This window comes from Pinus tabuliformis, chromosome J (genome assembly GCF_031772625.1).
Source record: "Pinus tabuliformis cultivar Carrire ecotype Pingquan chromosome J, CPIR1, whole genome shotgun sequence".
NCBI classification, from domain to species: domain Eukaryota; kingdom Viridiplantae; phylum Streptophyta; class Pinopsida; order Pinales; family Pinaceae; genus Pinus; species Pinus tabuliformis.
Window position 1 is genome coordinate 239,923,426 of NC_142295.1, and position 21,955 is coordinate 239,945,380.

Consider the following 21,955-nt stretch of genomic DNA (forward strand, 5'->3'; position numbering starts at 1 on the left):
TCAATATCTTAGCCTTGGCCTGTAAAACTTTAGGATCCAATAAAGGAATGGACTGGATATTATCAGAGTTTTCCTGGATTTGACTTATGGACTCCTTAATACTAATTCTTGTAGCAGCTTTCAAATGAAACATGGATAAATCATTATAGACTTCAGAGGCAGAAATAACAGTTAATTACCAATGGGAAGAAGGCTGGGTTTCTTCATATTCAAGTTCTGCTTGGTTTAAGACTCTACTAGAACTTGATGCAAACATGTCCCTAAGAGGGTTCTCTTCTGCGGATGACTCTCTGTCTTCTAATTCTCGGAAAGAAACAGACTTCCGAAATGAATCCATTATAATATGAGTTTTTGATTTTAGAATACCGACCTCTTGAACCAGACGTTACTGGCTCTGATACCAATTTAGAGTAGGGGCTTCTGTCACAAGCTTGCTTCGACTCTTGGCCTTGTTGCGTCTCTTCGTTTGTCTTCAATCAACTCCTGGTGAACCAGTGGTGAACTTAGTGCGAACCTACTCAGATCTTTCACGCTCTGCGACCTCAACACACGGCTTCCTCGCCTAACAATGGTTTGGCGTCCCTTCGATCCTTTGGCGAATCCCTAATGAACTTCCTGTGAACTTCGAATGAAGATTGCGAGGTAAACTACTACCACATCAGACAATTAAAATGCGCACAGTTATTCAGATGCAGAAATGTATACTCATATTATTTCTCAGAATGGATTCAGATTACATATCTCTTATGACAAAGAGAAGATCACAGATGAAAAAGAGAATTCCTTATCAGAGATTGACTATTGTTGCATTTATTGGGCTTTATGCTGTTCACAGAGGAATAAGCAATACTGAAGGCTACCTGGAAACTGATAGACTCTGCCTCAGAATATACAGACTTGACTCATATACAGATTAGTCACACTGCTACTAGATCTGGCCACTTTAGGTTCTTACTAGTTCTGAGCACGCTGATATGCATGGTTCTCAGATCTCTAAGACTCTCCAAAATGCGAATGCCTCATGAATGAGACTTACCCTCAATTTATAACAAATGAGAGGGGATAAACATTCCTGTAGAGCATCAGACAGGTGGATGGAATCATTGCTTTTGGGTAACATTGAGGTGATATCCGCACAAAGATTCCAGTCCGAAAAAGTAAATCTTATGGGGTGTCATGCTGCTGTCTACACTGTTTACATAGTGGATGCTTTTGTACAGTAAAGCCCACGAGAAAAACTGGCCATGATTAAGTCCTCATGACTGGACAACATTATTACAAAATGGATGCTTTTAATGGACAAGCCCATGAGAACCATCAGAAAACAGTGATTTATGGGAATCTATACTTTTTGTACCCATGCTTTAGTAAAAATCCTTTGTACGATCATTGGTTTCCCTAGAATGATTTGATGTTTTATTTTGGTTAAAGCCAACCATTCATAATGACCACTCATGTATTCCTTTAAGCTATTATTTACATCATGAAATGGTGTCCATTCTCCAACTGTCATTTCTTTAACAGTTTTATAGATGGTACGAAAGCATTCTCTAATATTATGTTCAAAGCATATGTCACAATGGTTCCTGCAATATGATTCATGATAAACCGGGTCCATGGCTGTTATGTTAACACCATAGTCAAGCCACCACTGTTGGAACCAGTCACATTGTTGATTTCTCTGGAAGGTTCCTGTTGTACTAAACTTGAGTTTAGTATAATGAGTCTCATCTTTATCGTCCACATTAAGAAAATCCCACCATAGCTTTTTGTATCCTGCAAAATCATAAACTGTGTCAGGAAAAATAATTTTAGGATCTCCTTTTGGCCATATGGCCGCATTGTGGGTAGGCCAAGACCATGTTGGATTTCTGGTACGATGGATGCAAAAATATTTTTCATATATTCCGTTGCGGGCCCCTCCATGATACCATATGCCGGATATATCATGAAAATCTTATTGCAGAGATACTTCTGCAAATCTGGCTTCTCTTTTTGCTTTTTTATAAATCATATCATGTATCCATTTGCTTCCTTTTGGATACACTCTCCTTTTTGGTACAAGATGCTGGATGTCTGTATGCCGCTGCAGATTGACATCTAGTACTTTTGTATTCTTTAACTGTCAAGTGGGTTTCCAATTTTTCTTGTATTCTTCCCACTCTTGGTTGTCAAGAATGGTGCGAAGGACCTCTTGTTTTTGGGCTTGGTCTCATTCCGTCTCTATGACCATTATGTGGTCTTGAAGCTGGATGTACTCTCTGCTGAGAAAGTCCGGAAGACAATTCTTATCTCCCTTTATGTGTTCAACCTAGAAGTCGAAATTAGCAAAAAGTGCTTGCCACCTGGCAAATTTAGCCTCTCATGGCTTCTTGATGTCTTTTGTTAGAGCTTTATGTAGTGCTGAAGCATCAGTTCTTAGTAAACATTGTTTATTTATCAAGTAGATATCAAACTTGCTGATGCAGTTCCACGCAACCTTGACTTCTTTCTCTATAATGGAGTAGTTCTGCTCAGCTGAGTTCCAAGTTCCAGATACACACTAAACAATTTGTTCAGTGTCGCCAGTTTTTTGTTTTAAGATGCCTCCCCATCCAATATTGCTGGCATCTGTTTCAATAATTTTGAATGCAATATCATCAAAAATATTTTTAATTGAGATAGAGTAGTGATTTAAAGCCGGGAAACTTTATAGCACACTGACTTGAAAACACAAAAACGTTCTATTTTATTCTCAATGGAAAAGCTGAGGTGGTCATTTCATATTTTTAATATGAAGAAAAGTTAATTGTTCAATGATTTGACATTTTATTTATTTTTAACGAAATGCCATCAGATAATTTTTATCCCACATTTACAGTTTTGAGTTTAAATGATAATAAAATTATTAATTTTATTATAAAAAATTAATTAAAATTTTGATTAAAAATATATATTTTAATTGAAAAATGTTAATTTGAAATAGACTCTATTTAATTTAGATTTGTGTATATAAATTATATTTATTAATATTTTTATATGGCCGGTTATTGGATATTGGAGTTTGGTATATAAATTTTATCTATTAGTATATTTAGCTCGTAAGTTTTTGGATATTATCCTGCTATTTGTTTTTGGATATTCTCCTGTTATTGTACTGACAACGCCATCCTGGTTATCCAAATTATTCCATTCGGTAATAATGTTGGATATATTCCATGTAGTAATTAATAAATATGAATTTAACTTAAATTTCATTTAATTTAGTTTTAAATTTTTTTATACATTTAATTTAGTTTTAGTTATTTTTATACAAGTTTGTAGTATATCTGTTGTTGGATTTTTCTTAATATTACAGCAGCAGCGGGAAAAATTGATAAAATTCTAATAAAAAAAAGGAGAAGACAAACTTTTTAATTAAAAAAGCAAACTCACTTCAATTAAGAAATCAACTGAATCAGTAAATAGTTACATTATGTGCCCCAACATAATGAAAGATGGAGGATTTCTTTCTGCTGGTATCATCGGCAGATTAAGAGATGATTATATACACACACGAAACAGCACAGCTCTGCTTGGATCTCACATTCGATCGCAAGCCAGCGGCCATTACTGCTTGCAAATCTAGTAAAGGAACGCTGTTAATTCATGAAACAAAGAGTCTCGGCATTCCGATATCACTGCCCTTTATTACTGTATTTTGTATTTTGTCCTGTAAAACATAAATAAAGTAAATTTTAAGAATGATGCTAATGGTTGCACAGAGAGTCGTTAGTGGCTACGAGTCACTTGCTTCAGTCGTACGGTCGGAATCGGCCTCGAAAGTCTCGATCGATGCTCACTAACGACCTCCTCTGCAAAACATTCGAGTCGCTCTGCATTGCTGACGGACAGTTTTCGTTTTCCTCCGAATGGGACAGACTCCATGCTCTTCTGCTTCAGCATCATATCTGCAAATTCCATCAGCATCTTCACATTTGCCTCGCTCGGATCATCCGTGTCGCCCATGCATTTCTCCGTGAATCCGGTGCCCTGTATATCCCATAACCGACATCTTGTTCAGTAAAGGGAAAAGGGGAATAAATAGTGTAGGCTTCAACTTCGTCGTCTAGAACAAAAAGTTACAATGCACTTTAGATTTCTTTTTAGCCTCAAATTTTTTTGAGTATGCACATATACTATTAGGTTACCTGAATCCTGACGTAATTGCGCGTGCATTGCCCGAATGCCATGCTGATTGCGTGATCGACAGTGTCGGAAATTCCATCTACCACAATTGTAATGACCGGTTTAGCCCACTGGTCGGCAGTGGCACCCCATCTCTTCATCTTCTCGTGATTGTAAGCCCGATCGAACTGCCCCGTTCCCATGGACAACACCAGCAAATCCTCAACGCCTACCACCAACGGAAACTCCTGCTTGTTATGCACAACATGCGTTATGGCCGCCGCCGTGGGATTGCTCATTACCAATCCCGCGTCGATCGCCGTACAGATTGTCTGACCATCAACAGAGCTCAAGTGCACGGGCTCAAAGAAACCAGGCACCGCCGCCGCCGCGCGACAGATTTCCCACAAACGGAAGTGAAAGTTGTCGGTCTCGAGTGCATCCGCGCGGGAGAAGAGGAAGGGGGCGGCGCTGGACAGATCGTAGCAGGGAATCAAGAGTGGCTTCAGCGTATCCTTGAGCGTCAAGCTCCGCCCGTCCTTGGCGGAGAACAGGCGCTTCAGGACAAGTTCCATGCTCTTGCCGGAGAAATTGGCGCCCTTCCGCCGGAATTTGGCCAAGATCCCTCCCGACGTTGGCTTGAACATCCTGCGTCCAGGCCTGGAATTTCAAATATCTTTTGCCTGTCAAATGAAAATTTGGAGACGGGTGTTGGTTTTCCATGCCCGTTAATTTAAGGTTTCATTAAATTGATGACGGTCAAATTTTTTGGTGTTACATGTTAAAAAAATTAGCAAGAATTCTTGCAGATTGACATTTTCGTAGTGAAAAAATCTTCCATCATGGCCACCAGAACACCAAATTTCTCCCTGTTTGGCAGTTTGTGTCTCATGCTCATCCTTACAGTCCTGAGCCCAGTGTTAAGTTGCAACAACTACATCCATCAATCTAAACTCGCCTATCATGCTTACTCAGAGCTGCTCTGACAATGGTATTGTAGAATCGATCAGACTAAATTGGAACACTATTTTAATAGTGGTAATAAAATTATCCTTTCAGTGGCGTAATTACTTTGTTCAGTTTTATTATTGCAGTTAAATTGGAATACTATTTTAACACCGGTAATAAAATTATCCTGTCTGTGGCGTAATTACCTTGTTTGGTATTATTATCGCAGTTGGGCCGCACACTAGTCATTTGCAGCAAAACTCTATGCTGGGAATGTGGGAGCTGCTAGTTTCGATCTTTACCGGAATGGCGGAATGGCGTTGGTTGTAGCATATTAGGTGCTTTGGCATATTTGCAGTCTAGATGGTTTGAGATGTACAGAAAAACCATAGAGAGAACATTTTCGTATATTAAAAATAAAATTGTTTAAAATTTGAGTTGCTATGATCTTGTTACAGAGTTAGTAGTAATAATATTTTATTACTAATAATATTTTATTACTACTAATTAGTAGTAATAATATTTTATTACTACTAACTCTGTAATAATATTATTACAGAGTTAGTAGTAATAATATTTTATAATCAATTAATTTTCAATTCAATAAAAATCCCATAATTGCATTTAAATGGTCTTTGTTGTGATGGTTCATATTGAATATTATTTCTTTCTTAAAATGTGCTATTTACGAAAATACTAGTCTCAAAAAAATCATATACTTCTCTAGATTGAGTGCTATTTACGAAAATACTAGTCTCAAAAAAATCATATACTTCTCTAGATTGAGTCATTTAATAAGATAGTCGATCAGAGTCGAGGAAACTTATTTCTTCCAGTCGCATTATCTTCTTATACAGAGTGACAGGTTGAGAGTCAGGCCTGCAGTTGGGCAGAGTTAAAGAAGAGTCTGTGTGGAATAAGAATTAATGAAAGACTATTGTTTTGTTTTCTAACACTATTACTTAATACTATTCTAAGCATACAGGAAAAACCAGCCTAGACCGCATCCAGAGTTCCACGGATTCATTCAAACCCTTTATTTATTTGAATTCCCATAATACCAGGGGAAATACCACGAAAAAGCCACTACCCTTTCACCAATTCATGAGCCATTAGAATTTTAATCCCCTCATTAGATTCCCTCCCTTCCATTTAAAGTTTTCCCCTCATTATTTAATGTTACCCCTATGCTTTTCCTGGCTTTGTTTTTCAAAATATTTATCCCAATCACATCTAAACCTTACCCCTTCCAAAAATTACAACTATCACTAAAGACAGGTGTGCCACATGCCGGAATGCAACTTAATACTCATGAGTCAAAATATGCAATTCATGACAGATGTATTCGAGGAATTTTACAGGAAAAAACTGGTGTGCAACCATAAAAATTTAAATGAGAGTCATGAACGCGCACGCATGTTGTCAAAGAGAAAGCAAAATTGTGGTTTTTAGTTTACGTCAAAGATGAAGGGCATAGTTGAAAGTATCTGTTATGAAGAAATCAAACAGGAAGGGCATAGTTGAAAGTATCTGTTATGAAGAAATCAAACAGGTGTACCTGGAAAGTACCAGATTATATTAAACGAGCCGGTGACTCAAATCCAGGCTTGCTCGCAAGTTCCAATCCAACACTTTCAATCCGCCAGGGAGGACAAAGTCGCATGCCCAGAACTCAGATTACACTTGATTTGTTGCGGGGCTGCAACAGTCCGGTTTTAAATAGCTTTTAAGTTCAAACTGTGTTATACACTGGTTTCTAAGTCCTGACTCTTACGAAATAGGGTATTATATATTTTTACGTTTTACATCTGGAATTAGACGTCATTTTGACGGGTTAGAGAGGTATATCGCACGTCAGGTTTGACGTGGAACATTTTTCCCCTGCCGTCAAATACGTTCTGAAATCAAAAATACGTCCTCTGGGACGTCAAATTCCAGGCCTGCCTGCGTCCTTCCTCCGCCAGCAGCCTCCACACTTCCTCCGCCCGGCAAAGCGGGCGGCCGCTTCCGTCATTGGCGAAGAGCATGGCGGCGATGAGTCCGCCGATGCCGGTGCCGATTGCCACATCAAAGAAATCGGCAATTCGGGCCTCGGGGTCACCGCTTTTCTTCTGCAGCGCCGCTTCCAGATGCGCCAGTGTTCGCCCCGCTACGATGCCTCGCATTCCCCCACCATCGATGCTCAGAATGCGGACTTTTCCGCCAGTCAACCTCTCCTTATCCCAGTCATAGCCGAACAGAAAATTATTCTCTAGCGCAGAGAAAATATGGTAGCTGAGGTTGTTGCTGTCGCAGCTCAGTCGGCCATGCCCAGCTTCCAGACCCACCTCCATAATTCAACTTATCTCGAAGAACCTTAACGTGGCAAGAGACGTAGAGGGATCCTCTCTTCTATGAGCAAATGAGTAGAGGAGAAATTCTAAAATCGATGTGTGTAAATGCAGAGGGGTTGCAGGATTTATAAGAAATTGAAGGCTATGTATGGGTTAACGCAGATTGGAATAAATCGTGGGAGAGATGCCCCGAACTTCACCGACTGTCCCACTCAAGCACTAACCGCACCACGGTAAACTGTAACCATAGTCTCGGGTGGGCTGGTATGCACACCCTCGTGTGCTTTGCGTTGTACGTGCGCTCTGTTTTTGGGTCAGGCGATCGGTAAAGAAGTGATTATCTTTCCGTCGAATTATATGAGACAGTAACGACTCGTCCATTTAACAGGCACAGGAGTCAGGTACCTAACCTGAGGTCTGCCCTGGCCGCACTAAGTAGGGCTCCTAATGCCAATGGAGTAGTTGTGGTGTTCTAACCCCGTTAATGGCATCAAAACCAGAGAAAATCTCTGATAGATTTTTATAGAAAAAATTACATGAGCTCATAAATTTTCTGGCGTAAGGTTTCTGTAAAATTTTGAGGTCAAATAATGTCTTTTTGTCTGTTCCTCCGTACTCTGCGCGGCGTCTTAATATTGTTGCATCAATAATAAAATTGCCACCTTTCTCATGTTTATATAGCTCAGTGCGAACTTAGATTCAGTGGACCGTGACCGGCATTTAAGAATCTTTATGTATTTTTCTTAATAACATAATCACACATGTCTATGTGGTTTAAAGGGTGATTTCAGTTCGTTGAGTTGACTAAAAATTAATTTTAAACATAGTTGGTGATTTAAAAGTACATGATCGCTGCCAAGGAATTAAAATAGTTTCATTTAGTTCAATTTGGTAAATGTTTTTTTTTAACGTTGTAATTTATTTTATATAGTTTTATAGATTATATTAAAAAATAGATTTCAATGAATTATTATAAGTGTTTAAACGTTGTAATCTACTTTATATCGTTTTATAGATTATATAAAAAATAGATTTCAATGAATTATTATAATGGTTTTATACATTTATTATAAATTGAGTTTTTTAATTTAATTTAATAGGGATTTTGTTAAATTATGGTTTAATTAAATGATTTTAATATTTACAAATAGAGGTGGGAAAATATCGGAGAAAATTTATTGACGTTTTTTTTATAACGCACTCACTCTACTGAGGTGGGGCTAAGTAGTGAGGGTGAAAGAAATATTAGAAAAAACTTAAATTGATTTTTGGTAGGCATGTTTTAAGTTAATTTTATCAAATTTACAAGGGACTTTTTAGAATTGTAAATTTGAGTTATGTAATTAGCAAAAAAACTTAAGTTACTTTAATTTTTTAGATATTAAATTCATTTATATATTCAAAAATACATTTTAAATAACAGAAAATCACAATCTCATGAAAAATTATATCACATATTCAAACCAAATAGACAAAACCATCTCCTTTTATATATATATATAAAACCACAATCTCATAAAAAAAAATTATATTACATATTCAAACCAAATAAACAAAATCATCACTATATATATACACTTTGGTTTTAAAAACTTTAATTAATTTAAAAAAAAATAATAAAACACAAATTATATTTATCAATTAAAATTAATTTATTATATTTATTATTATCAAATTTCAAATAGTATCGAAATTTTAAATATTATTAACCCAAAACAAATTACTAATTATTCTACATTTAACACTAAAAAAACTCAACCAATCTATGATTACTTTGATAATAAAAAATTATGTCTTATAAAAAAAATATTTATATTTTAAAAATAATATTTTAATTTAAAAATATATAATTCCTTAAAATTCAAATTAAATTTATTTTATATATATATATACATATAATATTTAATATAAGATATAAAATATACTTCATCACCGCATTACATATCTATCCTTCGTCAAATATTTTGTTCGTATTATATATAATTTTGAATTCCCTTTTTCAAATATTTAATTGAAATCTGCCATGATTCGGAAGATGTCGGGGAGCACAATATGATTCTTATTTTCATATGGTGTAACTTACACTAACATTGCACGCGTCGTGCATGATTAGACGGCTGGGGCGGATGGCTTTCGCTCCCCCAGCCGGGATCGATTCCTGCGGGGTGTTTCTGTAGACCGCGCATTGGTTATCCGCTGGCTTCGGCCATATGGACGATTTGTAACGGCTATGCCGTAAATATTCTGAAATTCTGCTGGCTTCGGCCATATGCTGTAAAAATCTGCTGGCTTCGGCCATATGCTGTAAAAATCTGCTGGCCTTGGCCATATGTTGATTTTCCCTCTGAAAAAAAAAACTTATACTGACAGTTCCGATTGTGTAGCTTGTACGGCGTCTCATTTCTCTTCTCAAGAACATCGAGTAATTTTCAAGCTTCTTGATTATTATCTGTCATGGTGACTATAATTATAATCTATATATGTTATGTCTGGATCTTTCTTTGATTAAAAAATTTATTAAATGGCTTTTTTTTAAACTTATGTTATGTATGAAAGGGGCATACTCCAACCCATGTGTTTTTGGAAGTTTCCTTAATGAAGGAATTTCAACTTTTGTAATCGTAATACATTTTCTGTATTAAATATTTTATTATGTATTTTTCTTCCCTAATAATAAGGAATGATTATTAGTCCCCGCTTTCAACATAGGACTATAGTGATCGATCGATTATTAAATTCATATTAGTTTGCCTTGAACAAATCTCTTACCAAATTTTAACCAAATTTTTTTGTTGGCTATTTCGTTTCATCACAAGTTAACCAAGCTTTTGTATTGGACCTCTTATTGCTAATTTCATAGTTTTCGATCTATTTATTTTCTTGTCAAAATAGAATAACCAAAGTTCCAAGTAAAATGTACAAGGGTTTAGTAATATATCCAAAGTTCTATTTTTCAAAGCTAAAATGTGCAAGGGTTCACGTAGGATATCCAAAGTTTCATTATTCAAGATATTATATAGAAACTTTTTATTATATCCAAAGTTCAGTAGGTGGAGTTCAAAATTTGTTTCCCTTGTATTGTTGTTGATGTGATGGCAGATGTCTGACAGTTGTCCACAGTCCTCCACGTTTGCCCACATGTATCCAAGTGGCATCCTACTTCTATCACTGAGATGCTCAGACTAAGAGACGTGCTGTGAGACCTACCGGTAAACACCTGTTTAACCACGCAGAGGCAGGGGAAGGTTCTTTCTTAGGGTCAGATAATGCTCGTTGTTGGTAAATGAGGTAAATGACATAGAGGGAGGGGAAGGCTCTTCCACAAATGAAGCAGAGGCAGGGGAAGGCTCTTTCGCAGGGTGACGAACGGTAAAGGATTTTTCTCACAGTGAGAATGGTCGCTCACACTACTAGCTCTCAAGTATGCCCCATACACTCAACAGGTTGTTTGGGTCAGTCAACAAGCTCTGAGGTACTTCCCATACACTTAATAAGCTCTCAGGTACACTTAATAAGCTCTTAGGTACATCCCATACAATTAACAAGTTGTTTGGGCCTGCAACTTGTATCACTGGTTGAGGCTGAGAATTGAATTTGTTATGTCCAATTTTCTCTGCATGCGATAACAAACCCATGATATCACCTGCAGAGAATTGAATTTGTCAGGGTAATAAACGCTAATATACCTGAGTTGTGAGGACTCTGCACTATGGATTTCTCCATTATGGAGGTTCTCACCTTCCTTGTTGTGTTGGTATTTGAGGGTCCAGTTTAGATTAGAGGTAGACAGGCAGCCTAGTGAGTGGATTGATTGAGATCGAAAGTCCATAGATTTCAAACCCCTTGTGTGATTGTATGGGGCTCCTGTGAACATGGTGGAAAAGCAAATATGCGGTTTGTTTGGTTGTAATGTGTTTGTTGCAGGGAATAAAAAAGGCCATTTTGGAGAATTGGCATACCACCATTATTAATACCATCTCCCATCATTTCACAGATATGCCTTTTTTTCTTTCACAAATATGCATTTTTCCCTGTATCTGTCTATCTCATATTTATTTTTGTTCTGTTTACAGAGAATGAAATTCACTGAAATTTATGTTGAAATTATAATTTCAACTACAGTGAACAGTTGAACAGCAGCACCTACTTTACTTAAAAAAAAAGGCCACCGCCATTACTGTCTTTTCACCCTTTAATTGTTTTTTGCGTTCCCCAAGGAGGAAGATCAGATCCACCGCTATGCCATTACTTCTAAACAACCGCATTAAAGAGCAGAATGGCCGAAAGTGAAAAGAACCAGCCTCGAGCCGGCTGCAGCATTTATCAGCCATGGGTTTCAACACCACCGACTCAAGAAATACAACAAAAGATCAGATTTGTTCATAATGAGCAGCAGATTGTAGTAGAGACTTCATCAGCGAGTTAAGGCGGTTAGTGGATAAGTTATAATCGCTTCCTGCACTGTAAAAAGCAAAAAATGTATTGCACTATATATGTGTAGACACAGCAGTGTAGATGATATAGAGAGTAGAGGAGAGCACGCAGCAGCATGAAGAAAAATGCTTCCAGAATAGTGAAATGCACAACAGTGCAGATTTGAATGTAATTTGTTTTGTGATTGTTTGCTGTGAGAGAGGGTAGAAACGCAGCAGCACAATTTTTGTTGTTTGCATCTGAAATGCAAGTGAGGCACAGTAGCAGTGCGATTTTAATCAATGAAGGGGAGCACGCAGTAGCGTGAAGTTTTGGTTATTGTCCATTGTGAAAACAACAGGAAGGGAATGCACAGTAGTGCAAGTGAAATGTAATGCAAAGAAAACACAGCAGCATGAAATATTTGCAGTTGTTCTGTTGAGAAAACAAAAGGCAATACGCTGCAACGCGTATGTGCTAAATGAATGTAAGACACAGTTTGAAGTGCCTCTGAAGAAGGCATGTTGGAGAATCCCTCTGTTAGAAGGAGGATGCTATTTGTGTGGAACTGAAGCGTTCCTTGGTGAATCCCTCTGTCAAGAAGAAGATGCTCTTCAACATAAATTGGTGAATCGCTTTGTTAAGAGGAAGATGTTTTTCAGCATAGTCATTGGTGAATCCCTATGTTAAGAGGAAGATGCTCTTTAGCATAATCTCTTGTGAAAATCCCTCTATGTGAGGAAGACGATTTTGTATCTATTTGTTTACTATTTATAAATAGAAGTTTTTTTTGTGTGTTGCTGAAACACCGTAATCAGAAAATAATTTTTTTTGTTACGAGACGTCAAAACAAAGTGTTGGTGAAACACCAGTTTCAGCGTTGCTGAAACACTGCATTCAGCAATTGACGAAATTGCGTTGCTGAAACATCGTATTCCGCAAACGATTTTTATTTCTGCTGTGTTAAAACAGAGTATTGTTCTGTTTTGTTCAGTTTTGTTTGGAATTATCATAAATTCCCAACATGGTATCAAAGCTTGTCCAGGCTCTTTGAAGACGTCGAAGAAGCTGAAGGAAGGTTTCTTGCTGCAGCTTCTCCAGCAGAGCGAAGACTCAGCAAAAGGATCCAGGTATTTCTCAAGTTTTCTGTGTTACTATTGAAGACAGTCAGTTATTTTAGATACTCAGTCAAATGGCGAGGTCAAAGAAGAAAGTCACCAATCCTCTTAAAAATGTGTTTCCCTCTACTACTAAAATAGAAGACAATCAACTTGAAAACATTCTATTTGAGGCTTCAAGGTTCAATGGGAACTTTTATATATGGGAAGTAAAAATGAGGACTGTCTTACAGTCTCAAGGGATTGAAATCTGGGAATCAGTGATTGATGATAGCAGGAAGGATAGAGAATCCAAGGAGTACAATGCAAAAGCAGCAAAGATAATCTTGGATGGGCTGCCTGATTCTGTAAAGAAGAATCTAGGAAAATATTCATCAGCAAAGGATATATGGGACAGACTTCATGACCTTCATGCAAAAGGAGCACTGACCATGACCATCAGTCAAGAAGGAAATTCTGAACCCATCATAGAAGCTGAAAATGAGAAGGTTGACCTCATCAAGCTTCAAGTACAAGAAAGGGATGAAGAGCTCGCCAAGCTTAAGAAGGAACTTGATCAAAGCAAAAGGAAGCATCATGAAGAAGTCATATCCATGACAAATCAATTGAATAAAGCAAAGAAGCAGGAAGATGCCTTGTCAAGTCAACTTGAACAAAGGCACAAGAGAGTGAAAAAACTGGTAGAAGAGATTGGACAGTACAAGATAGAGGTCTCCTCCCTTAAGTCTGAATTACAAGAAACCAGGATGTAGGCACAAGGAGCTGAAAAGAAAATGGAGAGCAGTCAAGCAAAGAATGAAGAAATCTTCAAAATGAAGTCAGATATCATCTCCCTTAAAATAGTAGCAGCTGAAGCTACTCGTAGCAAGGAAGAAACTGAGGAACAACTTGCAAAGAAGAATAATGAGTGTGAAAGATTGGAAGAAGAGATTGTCCTCCTCAGGAAAAAGGTTGAAGGGATGAACAAAATCATGAAGAGCTCTCAAGCCTTGGATGACATGCTCAGCTATCACAGATCTCCATCTGATAAATCAGGACTCGGGTATGTAGGTGAACCCTCAAACAAGAATGAAAATACTTTAAGCAAAGGAGATGTGAAGAAGGCAGAAAGAAATTGTGATGCTCCTAGTTCTAGCAAAGGCAAGGAGAAAAATCAAGGCTACAATAGAAGAAATCCTACTCCAAGTAGAAAACCAGCTCCAAGAAGAAATGTTGATGATGTCAAAGAGGCAAGAGGCAATGGTTATCATCAAAGGATCTCAAGGCAGAAAAGCTTCAGAAGTACATCAAGGAAACCACCATCTACCAGGTACCAAAGTTCATTTTTTGGTTATTGTTATTCTTGTTCAAACTTTGGTCATATGGCAAAATACTGTGGAGCATTTCATAGAGATAGATGTTATGGTCTTCCACAACCTCCAAGAAACAATTTTACAGGAAGAAATCATGAAATCTTATTCATGAACAATGTAGAATGTTTCAAGTGTCATAACATTGGGCATATGGCACGTGATTGTAACTTAACATGGGCTCTTACACAAGCTAGACCCATGCAAAAGAAGAAAGTTACACAAGTATGGAGAAGGAAGGAAATACAGTCCGAAAGTCCTTCGAGCTCCCCAGCCAATCTAAGTTTCTTTTGAGAAGATTTTGTCGAAAGAAGATGATGCATATAGTTAGGGGGAGCCTGTAATTTTTTATCATTATCGCTGAATTATATTAACAGTTATTCTTTGATGAAGATCTTCTTATAGGGGAAAGATATGAAATTAAATCTGCCATAAAAGCAGAGAAGAAAAGGTTGCAGGATAGCTTGGAGATGCAAATATTGTCTTGCCTAAGATAGAGAGAAAGAGGATATTACATGATTGAAGCACCTGAACACAGCAGTGAAAGTGATGAAAGGAAGCTGATACGAATAGGAAGAAAAGTTTCGAGTTTTTAATGAAGTGTCTGGGTATGACTGATAACCCAGCAGTTGAAATTAAAGGGGAGTGTTGAAATTATAATTTCAACTGCAGTGAACAGTTGAACAGCAGCAGCTACTTTACTTAAAAAAAAAGGCCACTGCCACTACTGTCTTTTCACCCTTTAATTGTTTTTTGTGTTCCCGAAGGAGGAAGATCAGATCCACCGCTATGCCATTACTTCTAAACAACTGCATTAAAGAGCAGAATGGCCAAAAGTGAAAAGAACCAGCCTCGAGCCGACCACAACATTTATCAGCGATGGGTTTCAACACCACCGACTCAAGAAATACAGCAGAAGATCAGATTTGTTCATAATGAGCAGCAGATTGTAGTAGAGACTTCATCAGCGAGTTAAGGCGGTTAGTGGATAAGTTTGTTAAAATAACAGTGTGAAGGGAGAAACAAAAAACACTCAGCAATTGACTTCAAACACAGGAGACACAACGGATTAACGTGGTTCACCCAACCAATTTGGGCTACGTCCACCAAACATAGGCATCGGCAATTCTTTATTAATCAAGCAAGAGATTACAAAATAATCAATTTCTCACAAACTCTCACCCTCTAAAACAATCCGTATGGATACCTGTTTTATAGCTAGAAGAATCTAACTGCCTCATAAATCCTCTCACATCAAATATAAGATGCATTAGCTCTCTCCCAACAACCTGGAGCTAATCTAGCAACAAATTCCTATTGTTGTCACACATTAGAGATTTTGCCTATTTTGTGAAATAGAAAATCTCAACAATCTCCACCTTGACAACAATTAGCCTGATACCCTGTTTGTTTATTATTTTTATCTTTTCTGCAAGCCAAGAGAAGCCAAACACCAACGTAGCTTCTCTAACAAAACTGGTTTCGTGAACATGTCTGCACAATTTTCCTTTGTATGTACCTTTTCAAGAGAGACTCATCTTTCAGTGATAACCTGTCTTACAAAATGGTACTTGATCGGTATATGCTTTGATTTACTATGATAGGCCGGATTCTTAGCCAAATGTATTGCACTTTGACTGTCACAAAATAACTTGATGTTGTCCTGCAGCCTACCAAACTCACCAAACAAACCTTTCAACCAAACCGCTTCTTTGCAAGCATGAGAAGCAACAATGTATTCTGCTTCAGTAGTGGATAAAGCAACAATGTTTTGTAGCTTTGACATCCAGCTAATAGCTCCACCTGCAAGAGTAAAGACATACCCTAATGTTGACCTTATCTTATCCAAATTACCTGCAAAATCAGAGTCAACATACCCGCAAACAAATTCACTACTCTTATTGTAAGTGATACAATAACTACTTGTGCCTCTCAAATACCGAAGCACCCATTTCACTGCTGACCAGTGTTCTTTACCCGGATTTGCCATATACCTGCTGACAACCCCAACTGCATGTGAAATATCTGGTCGCGTACACACCATCACATACATTAAACATCCTACTACATTAGCATATGGAATTCGAGACATAAATTCCTTTTCTTCATCTGAATTAGGACATAAACTCGAAGAAAGCTTGAAATGGAAAGCGAAAGGGACTGACACAGGCTTCACATTATTTATACCAAACCTCAAAAGTATTTTTTCAATATACTTTTGTTGTGATAGCCATAGCTTACCATTGCTCCTGTCTATGAAAATCTCCATGCCCAAAATCTATCTTGCTGCTCCTAGATCTTTCATATCAAATGTCCTTGCCATCTGAGCCTTCAACTTGTTGATTTCTTCTATGCTTTTGCTTGCTAAAAGCATATCGTCAACATATAATACTAAGATAATGAATATGCCATTTTTAAATTGCTTAAAATAAACACAATGATCATATTCACTTCTAACATATTTCTGACTCAACATGAAAGAATCAAACTTCTTATACCATTGCCGAGGTGACTACTTTAGGCCATATAATGACTTCTTGAGCCTGTAGACAAATTTCTCATTGCGATGCTGAACAAACCCTTCCGGTTGTTCCATATAAATTTCCTCATCTAAGTCTCCATGTAGAAATGCAGTCTTAACATCTAACTACTGCAACTCTAAATCAAGCAAAGCCACTAATGCTAACACAATTCTAATTGAAACAATTTTAACCACTGGTGAAAAAATCTCATGAAAGTCAATGTCGGCTTTCTGAGAAAACCCTTTTGCAACCAGTCTCGCTTTGTACCTGTCTTCCGTATCATTCACACCCTGTTTCAGCTTGAAAACCCATTTACACCCTACAGTTTTTCTGTCTTTCGGAAGCTCAACCAGATCCCATGTGCCATTCTTACCTAAGGCCATCATTTCGTCCTTCATGGCTACTTTCCACTTGTCACTTTTCGAACCTTCTATTGCTTCCTGATAGCACAGAGCTTCATCGTCATTAGCAGTAAATGCAACAGAAGTGACATAATCATCATACCTTCTCGGTGGCCGTTTGATTCTTGTCGACCTCCTTAAGGATGTTTCTGGCGCTTCCTCGATTGGCTGACTACCATCTGTAGGAACTTCTTGACGATTAGTATCTGAGACCTGTTCATGATCTATACCTGAACCCTGTTCATGTTCTGATTCTGAAACCTGTTCATGACTAGTATCTGAACTATGGTCATCATGACTATCATTAGAAATGCTATCAAACTGAATGTGCTGAAAGTCAGATACATCATCCTGTTTCAATCTACTATCTACATCTAACTGTACAAGAGAAGATTCATTAAACTTTACATCTCTGTTGATGATGATTTTGCAGGTAGTAGGATCCCACAATCTATATCCCTTTGTTCCAACACCATACCCAACAAAGATATACCTTTTAGACTTTGGATCTAATTTAGTTCGCTGATGTTTAGGCACTAGAGCATATGCATCACAAACAAACACTCTGAGTTTAGAATAGTCACAAGGGTGTCCTTTCCATACCTCTTGCAGAATCTTGCAGCCTATCGCCGTCGATGGAGATCAGTTTATCACATAACAAGCTGTTGCCACCGCTTCCGTCCACAACTCCTTTTGCAACCCGACGTTACTCAGCATACTCCTTGCTCTCTCTAGAAGAGTCCTATTCATGTGTTCAGCAACTCCATTTTGCTGAGGAGTATAAACCGTGGTCTTATGTCTCTCGATCCCTGCATCCTTGCAATAGCTGTCAAACTCCTTGGAAGTAAACTCACCACCATTGTCAGTTCTTAAACATTTTATTGTTCTACCAGTGCTGTTTTCTAACAATGCTCTAAACTGCTTGAAAACTGAAAAAACATCAGACTTCCTTTTCAACATGTAGACCCACACTTTCCTAGAAAAGTCATCAATAAATGATACAAAGTAAGACGAGCCACCATATGAGGTTGTAGGGGCTGGTCCCCAAACATCTGAATGGATATAATCAAGTATGCCTTTACTAGTATGTTTGCCTGTTTTAAATTTTTGCTTACTTTGTTTTCCAAACAGACAATGCTTACAGAAATGTAACTTTCCAGACTTTAGATTTGGAAGTAACTTGCGATCAGCCAAAATTTTTAACCCTGTTTCACTCATATGCCCCAATCTTTGATGCCATAAGTGAATGGAACTACTGTCATGTTCAGACACCGTAGACACATAATCTGACCCTGTACTTCCTTCTAACTGAAATAGATTTCCTACCTTCTTAGCTTTCATAACTAGTAAAATACCTTTGTAAATTTTCATTACTCCACCTTGAATTACAGTTTTATATCCATTTGAATCAAGTGCTCCTAATGAAATCAAATTTTTCCTTAAATCTGATACATGCCTCACATCAGTTAATATTTTTGTTGTCCCATCAAACATTTGCAATTTTATACTCCCAATTCCCACAATATTACATGTTACATCATTACCCATGTACACAACACCATCATCAATTGATTTATATGTCTTAAATCAGTCTTTATGAATACACGTGGTTTGATGCACCAGAATCTAACAACCAATGTTTCCCATGATTTGACACATTAACTGATAATACTTCATCACTCATACCTGAACTTGATGCCGAACCTATATCTGTAGTATTTGCCTCCTTCTTCTCTGTCGAAGAATCTGCTTTAGAAGTTTGTTGTCACTTCCAGCAGTCCTTCTTTAAATGCCCTGATTTGCCACAAAACCAACACTTTAGCTTACTCTTCTTCCCTTTCGACTTTGAACGTGAGTCGCTCGGCCTACTGGAGCGTATTTCTCTTGAACAACCTCTTACCATCATGGCTTCTGATGTAGAGGTTTCTGAATGCGACCTTCTCCTTGTTTCTTCCGATAATAAGGATGCAACTACATCATCAAACTCAATAGTTTCTGATGAACTAAGACTTATAGAAGTAACAAAATGATCCCATGACTCGGGCAACGAGCACAATAAAGTAATAGCTTTATCCTCGGATTGAATTTTTACTTCTATACTTTGTAATTGCACAAGAAGAGTATTAAAAGCATTTAAATGATTAGCAATCGATGTACCTTCCTTCATTCGCAAACTGTACAACTATCGCTTCAGGAGAATCCTATTGGTTAAGGATTTGGTCATGTACAGTTTCTCTAGTTTCGTCCACAAACCAGCAGCTGTTGTTTCAGACACGATATTAAACAGGACATCATCAGCCAGACAAAGTCGAATAGCACTGATTGCTTTTTCATCCATCTCGGCCCACTCATTATCTGTTATGTTGTAAGGCTGTTTGGATTTGCCCAACAACGCCTTTGCCACACCATGTTGAACAAGCAAATCGTACATCTTCACTTTCCAGATCTCGAAATTATTTTTGCCATTAAACTTCTCAATTTCAAACCGGGCACTCTGAGTTCTCGCCATTTTGTATCAGCAAAAAAACACAATAATCTCCAAAACACCAACTGTTAAATACCAGCAATTAACATAAAAAACTGCCTATGCCTTACTACCTTTGCTTTAAAAAAAAAAAATTCTGTGCCGTTGTACCATACGTTCACATACTTCAGAAATTCATGGCACAATTTTTATGATATCAATAACTGACATTGGCTCATGAATTCATACACAAACAAATAGAATTCAACGCAGAACATATATCAACGAAAAACAACGTGGAGTAATACGTCAAGTGCGTGGAAGCTGCGGCTATATATTGTTCAGCGCATGAAATCCCATTTAATCAGAAACTAAAAAAAATGAAATCCCATTGTGCTGAAGAGCATCTATAGTTAATTTAAGTGGCTTCGTTGCAAAGGTGGAAGGTATTCGCTTTACTTTCCGCGACCAATTCTTTATATCCTTTGATATATTCCGACTTGAGAAAAAAACATGACTGCAAGCTTCAGGGCATATATAGTCTGCAATGGATTAAATTATGAAAGGATACAATTGTTTTAAGAAATCTTACATCTTTCACCAGCGCTGTCATATATCTCCACGCAGGCTTGTATGCACTGCACTTCCACACAGCTGTTGAAGAAAGCTTAAAAAACTCCGCGCTGTCATATATCTCCACGCAAGCGTGTTCCCTCCACGCAGTTGGACAGCAATCAACAACACGGCCAGCGCTCAACTGCGCTCCACCTCCACACAACACCAGCATGCAAAACCTCCAACGCACCATCACGCAAACTCCAGGACTCCACGCACAGTTCTGCAACAGTTCAACGCACAATTCTGCAACCGTTCTATGCCACTCCTCCGCTGCATAGCTCTGATACCAATTGTTAAAATAACAGTGCGCAGGGAGAAACAAAAAACACTCAGCAATTGACTTCAAACACAGGAGACACAGCGGATTAACGTGGTTCACCCAACCAATCTCGGCTACATCCACCAAACATAGGCATCGACAATTCTTTATTAATTAAGCAGGAGATTACAAAATAATCAATTTCTCACAAACTCTCACCCTCTAAAACAATCCGTATGGATACCTGTTTTATAGCTGGGAGAATCTAACTGCCTCATAAATCCTCTCACATCAAATATATGATGCATTAACTCTCTCCCAACAACCTGGAGCTAATCTAGCAACAAATTCCTATTGTTGTCACACATTAGAGATTTTTGCCTATTTTGTGAAATAGAAAATCTCAACAAAGTTATGACCGCTTCCCGCACTGTAAAAAACAGAAAATGTATTGCACTATATATGTGTAGACACAGCAGTGTAGATGATATAGAGAGCAGAGGAGAGCACACAACAGCGTGAAGAAAAATGCTTTCAGAATAGTGAAATGCACAACAGTGCAGATTTGAATGTAATTTGTTTTGTGATTGTTTGCTGTGAGAGAGGGTAGAAACGCAGCAGCACAATTTTTGTTGTTTGCATCTGAAATACAAGTGAGGCACAGTAGCAGTGCGATTTTAATTAATGAAGGTGAGCACACAGCAGTGTGAAGTTTTGGTTATTGTCCATTGTGAAAACAACAAGAAGGGAATGCACAGTAGCACAAGTGAAATGTAATGCAAAGAAAACACAGCAGCATGAAATATTTGCAGTTGTTCTATTGAGAAAACAAAAGGCAATACGCTGCAACGCATATGTGCTAAATGAATGTAAGACACAGTTTGAAGTGCCTCTGAAGAAGGCATGTTGGAGAATCCCTCTGTTAGAAGGAGGATGCTATTTGTGTGGAACTGAAGCATTCCTTGGTTAATCCTTCTGTCAAGAGGAAGATGCTCTTCAGCATAAATTGGTGAATCCCTCTGTTAAGAGGAAGATGTTTTTCAGCATAGTCATTGGTGAATCCCTCTGTTAAGAGGAAGATGCTCTTTAGCATAATCTCTTGTGAAAATCCCTCTATGTGAGGAAGACGAATTTGTATCTGTTTGTTTATTATTTATAAATAGAAGTTTTTGTTTTTGTGTGGTGTTGAAACACCGTAATCAGAATATTTTTTTTTGTTACGAGACATCAAAACAGAGTGTTGCTGAAATGAAACACTGCATTTAGCAATTGACGAAACTGCGTTGCTGAAACACCATATTCCGCAAACGATTTTTATTTCCGCTGTGTTAAAATAGAGTATTGTTCTGTTTTGTTTGGAATTATCAGAAATTCCCAACAATTC

The 21,955-nt window shown here is 37.7% G+C and overlaps 1 protein-coding gene across 1 annotated transcript; it reads right to left on the minus strand.

The window, feature by feature from the left end:
• Nucleotides 1-3,464: 3,464 nt before the first annotated feature.
• LOC149226640 (patatin-like protein 6) lies at nucleotides 3,465-7,507 on the minus strand. Its single transcript, XM_089375342.1, has 3 exons — nucleotides 7,039-7,507; nucleotides 4,170-4,794; nucleotides 3,465-4,011 (listed from the first exon to the last, which is right to left on the minus strand). Exons 1-3 carry the CDS (start codon nucleotides 7,425-7,427, stop codon nucleotides 3,751-3,753), a joined length of 1,275 nt encoding a protein of 424 aa, XP_089231468.1. The 5' UTR covers nucleotides 7,428-7,507; the 3' UTR covers nucleotides 3,465-3,750.
• Between the last annotated feature and the right edge of the window lie 14,448 nt (nucleotides 7,508-21,955).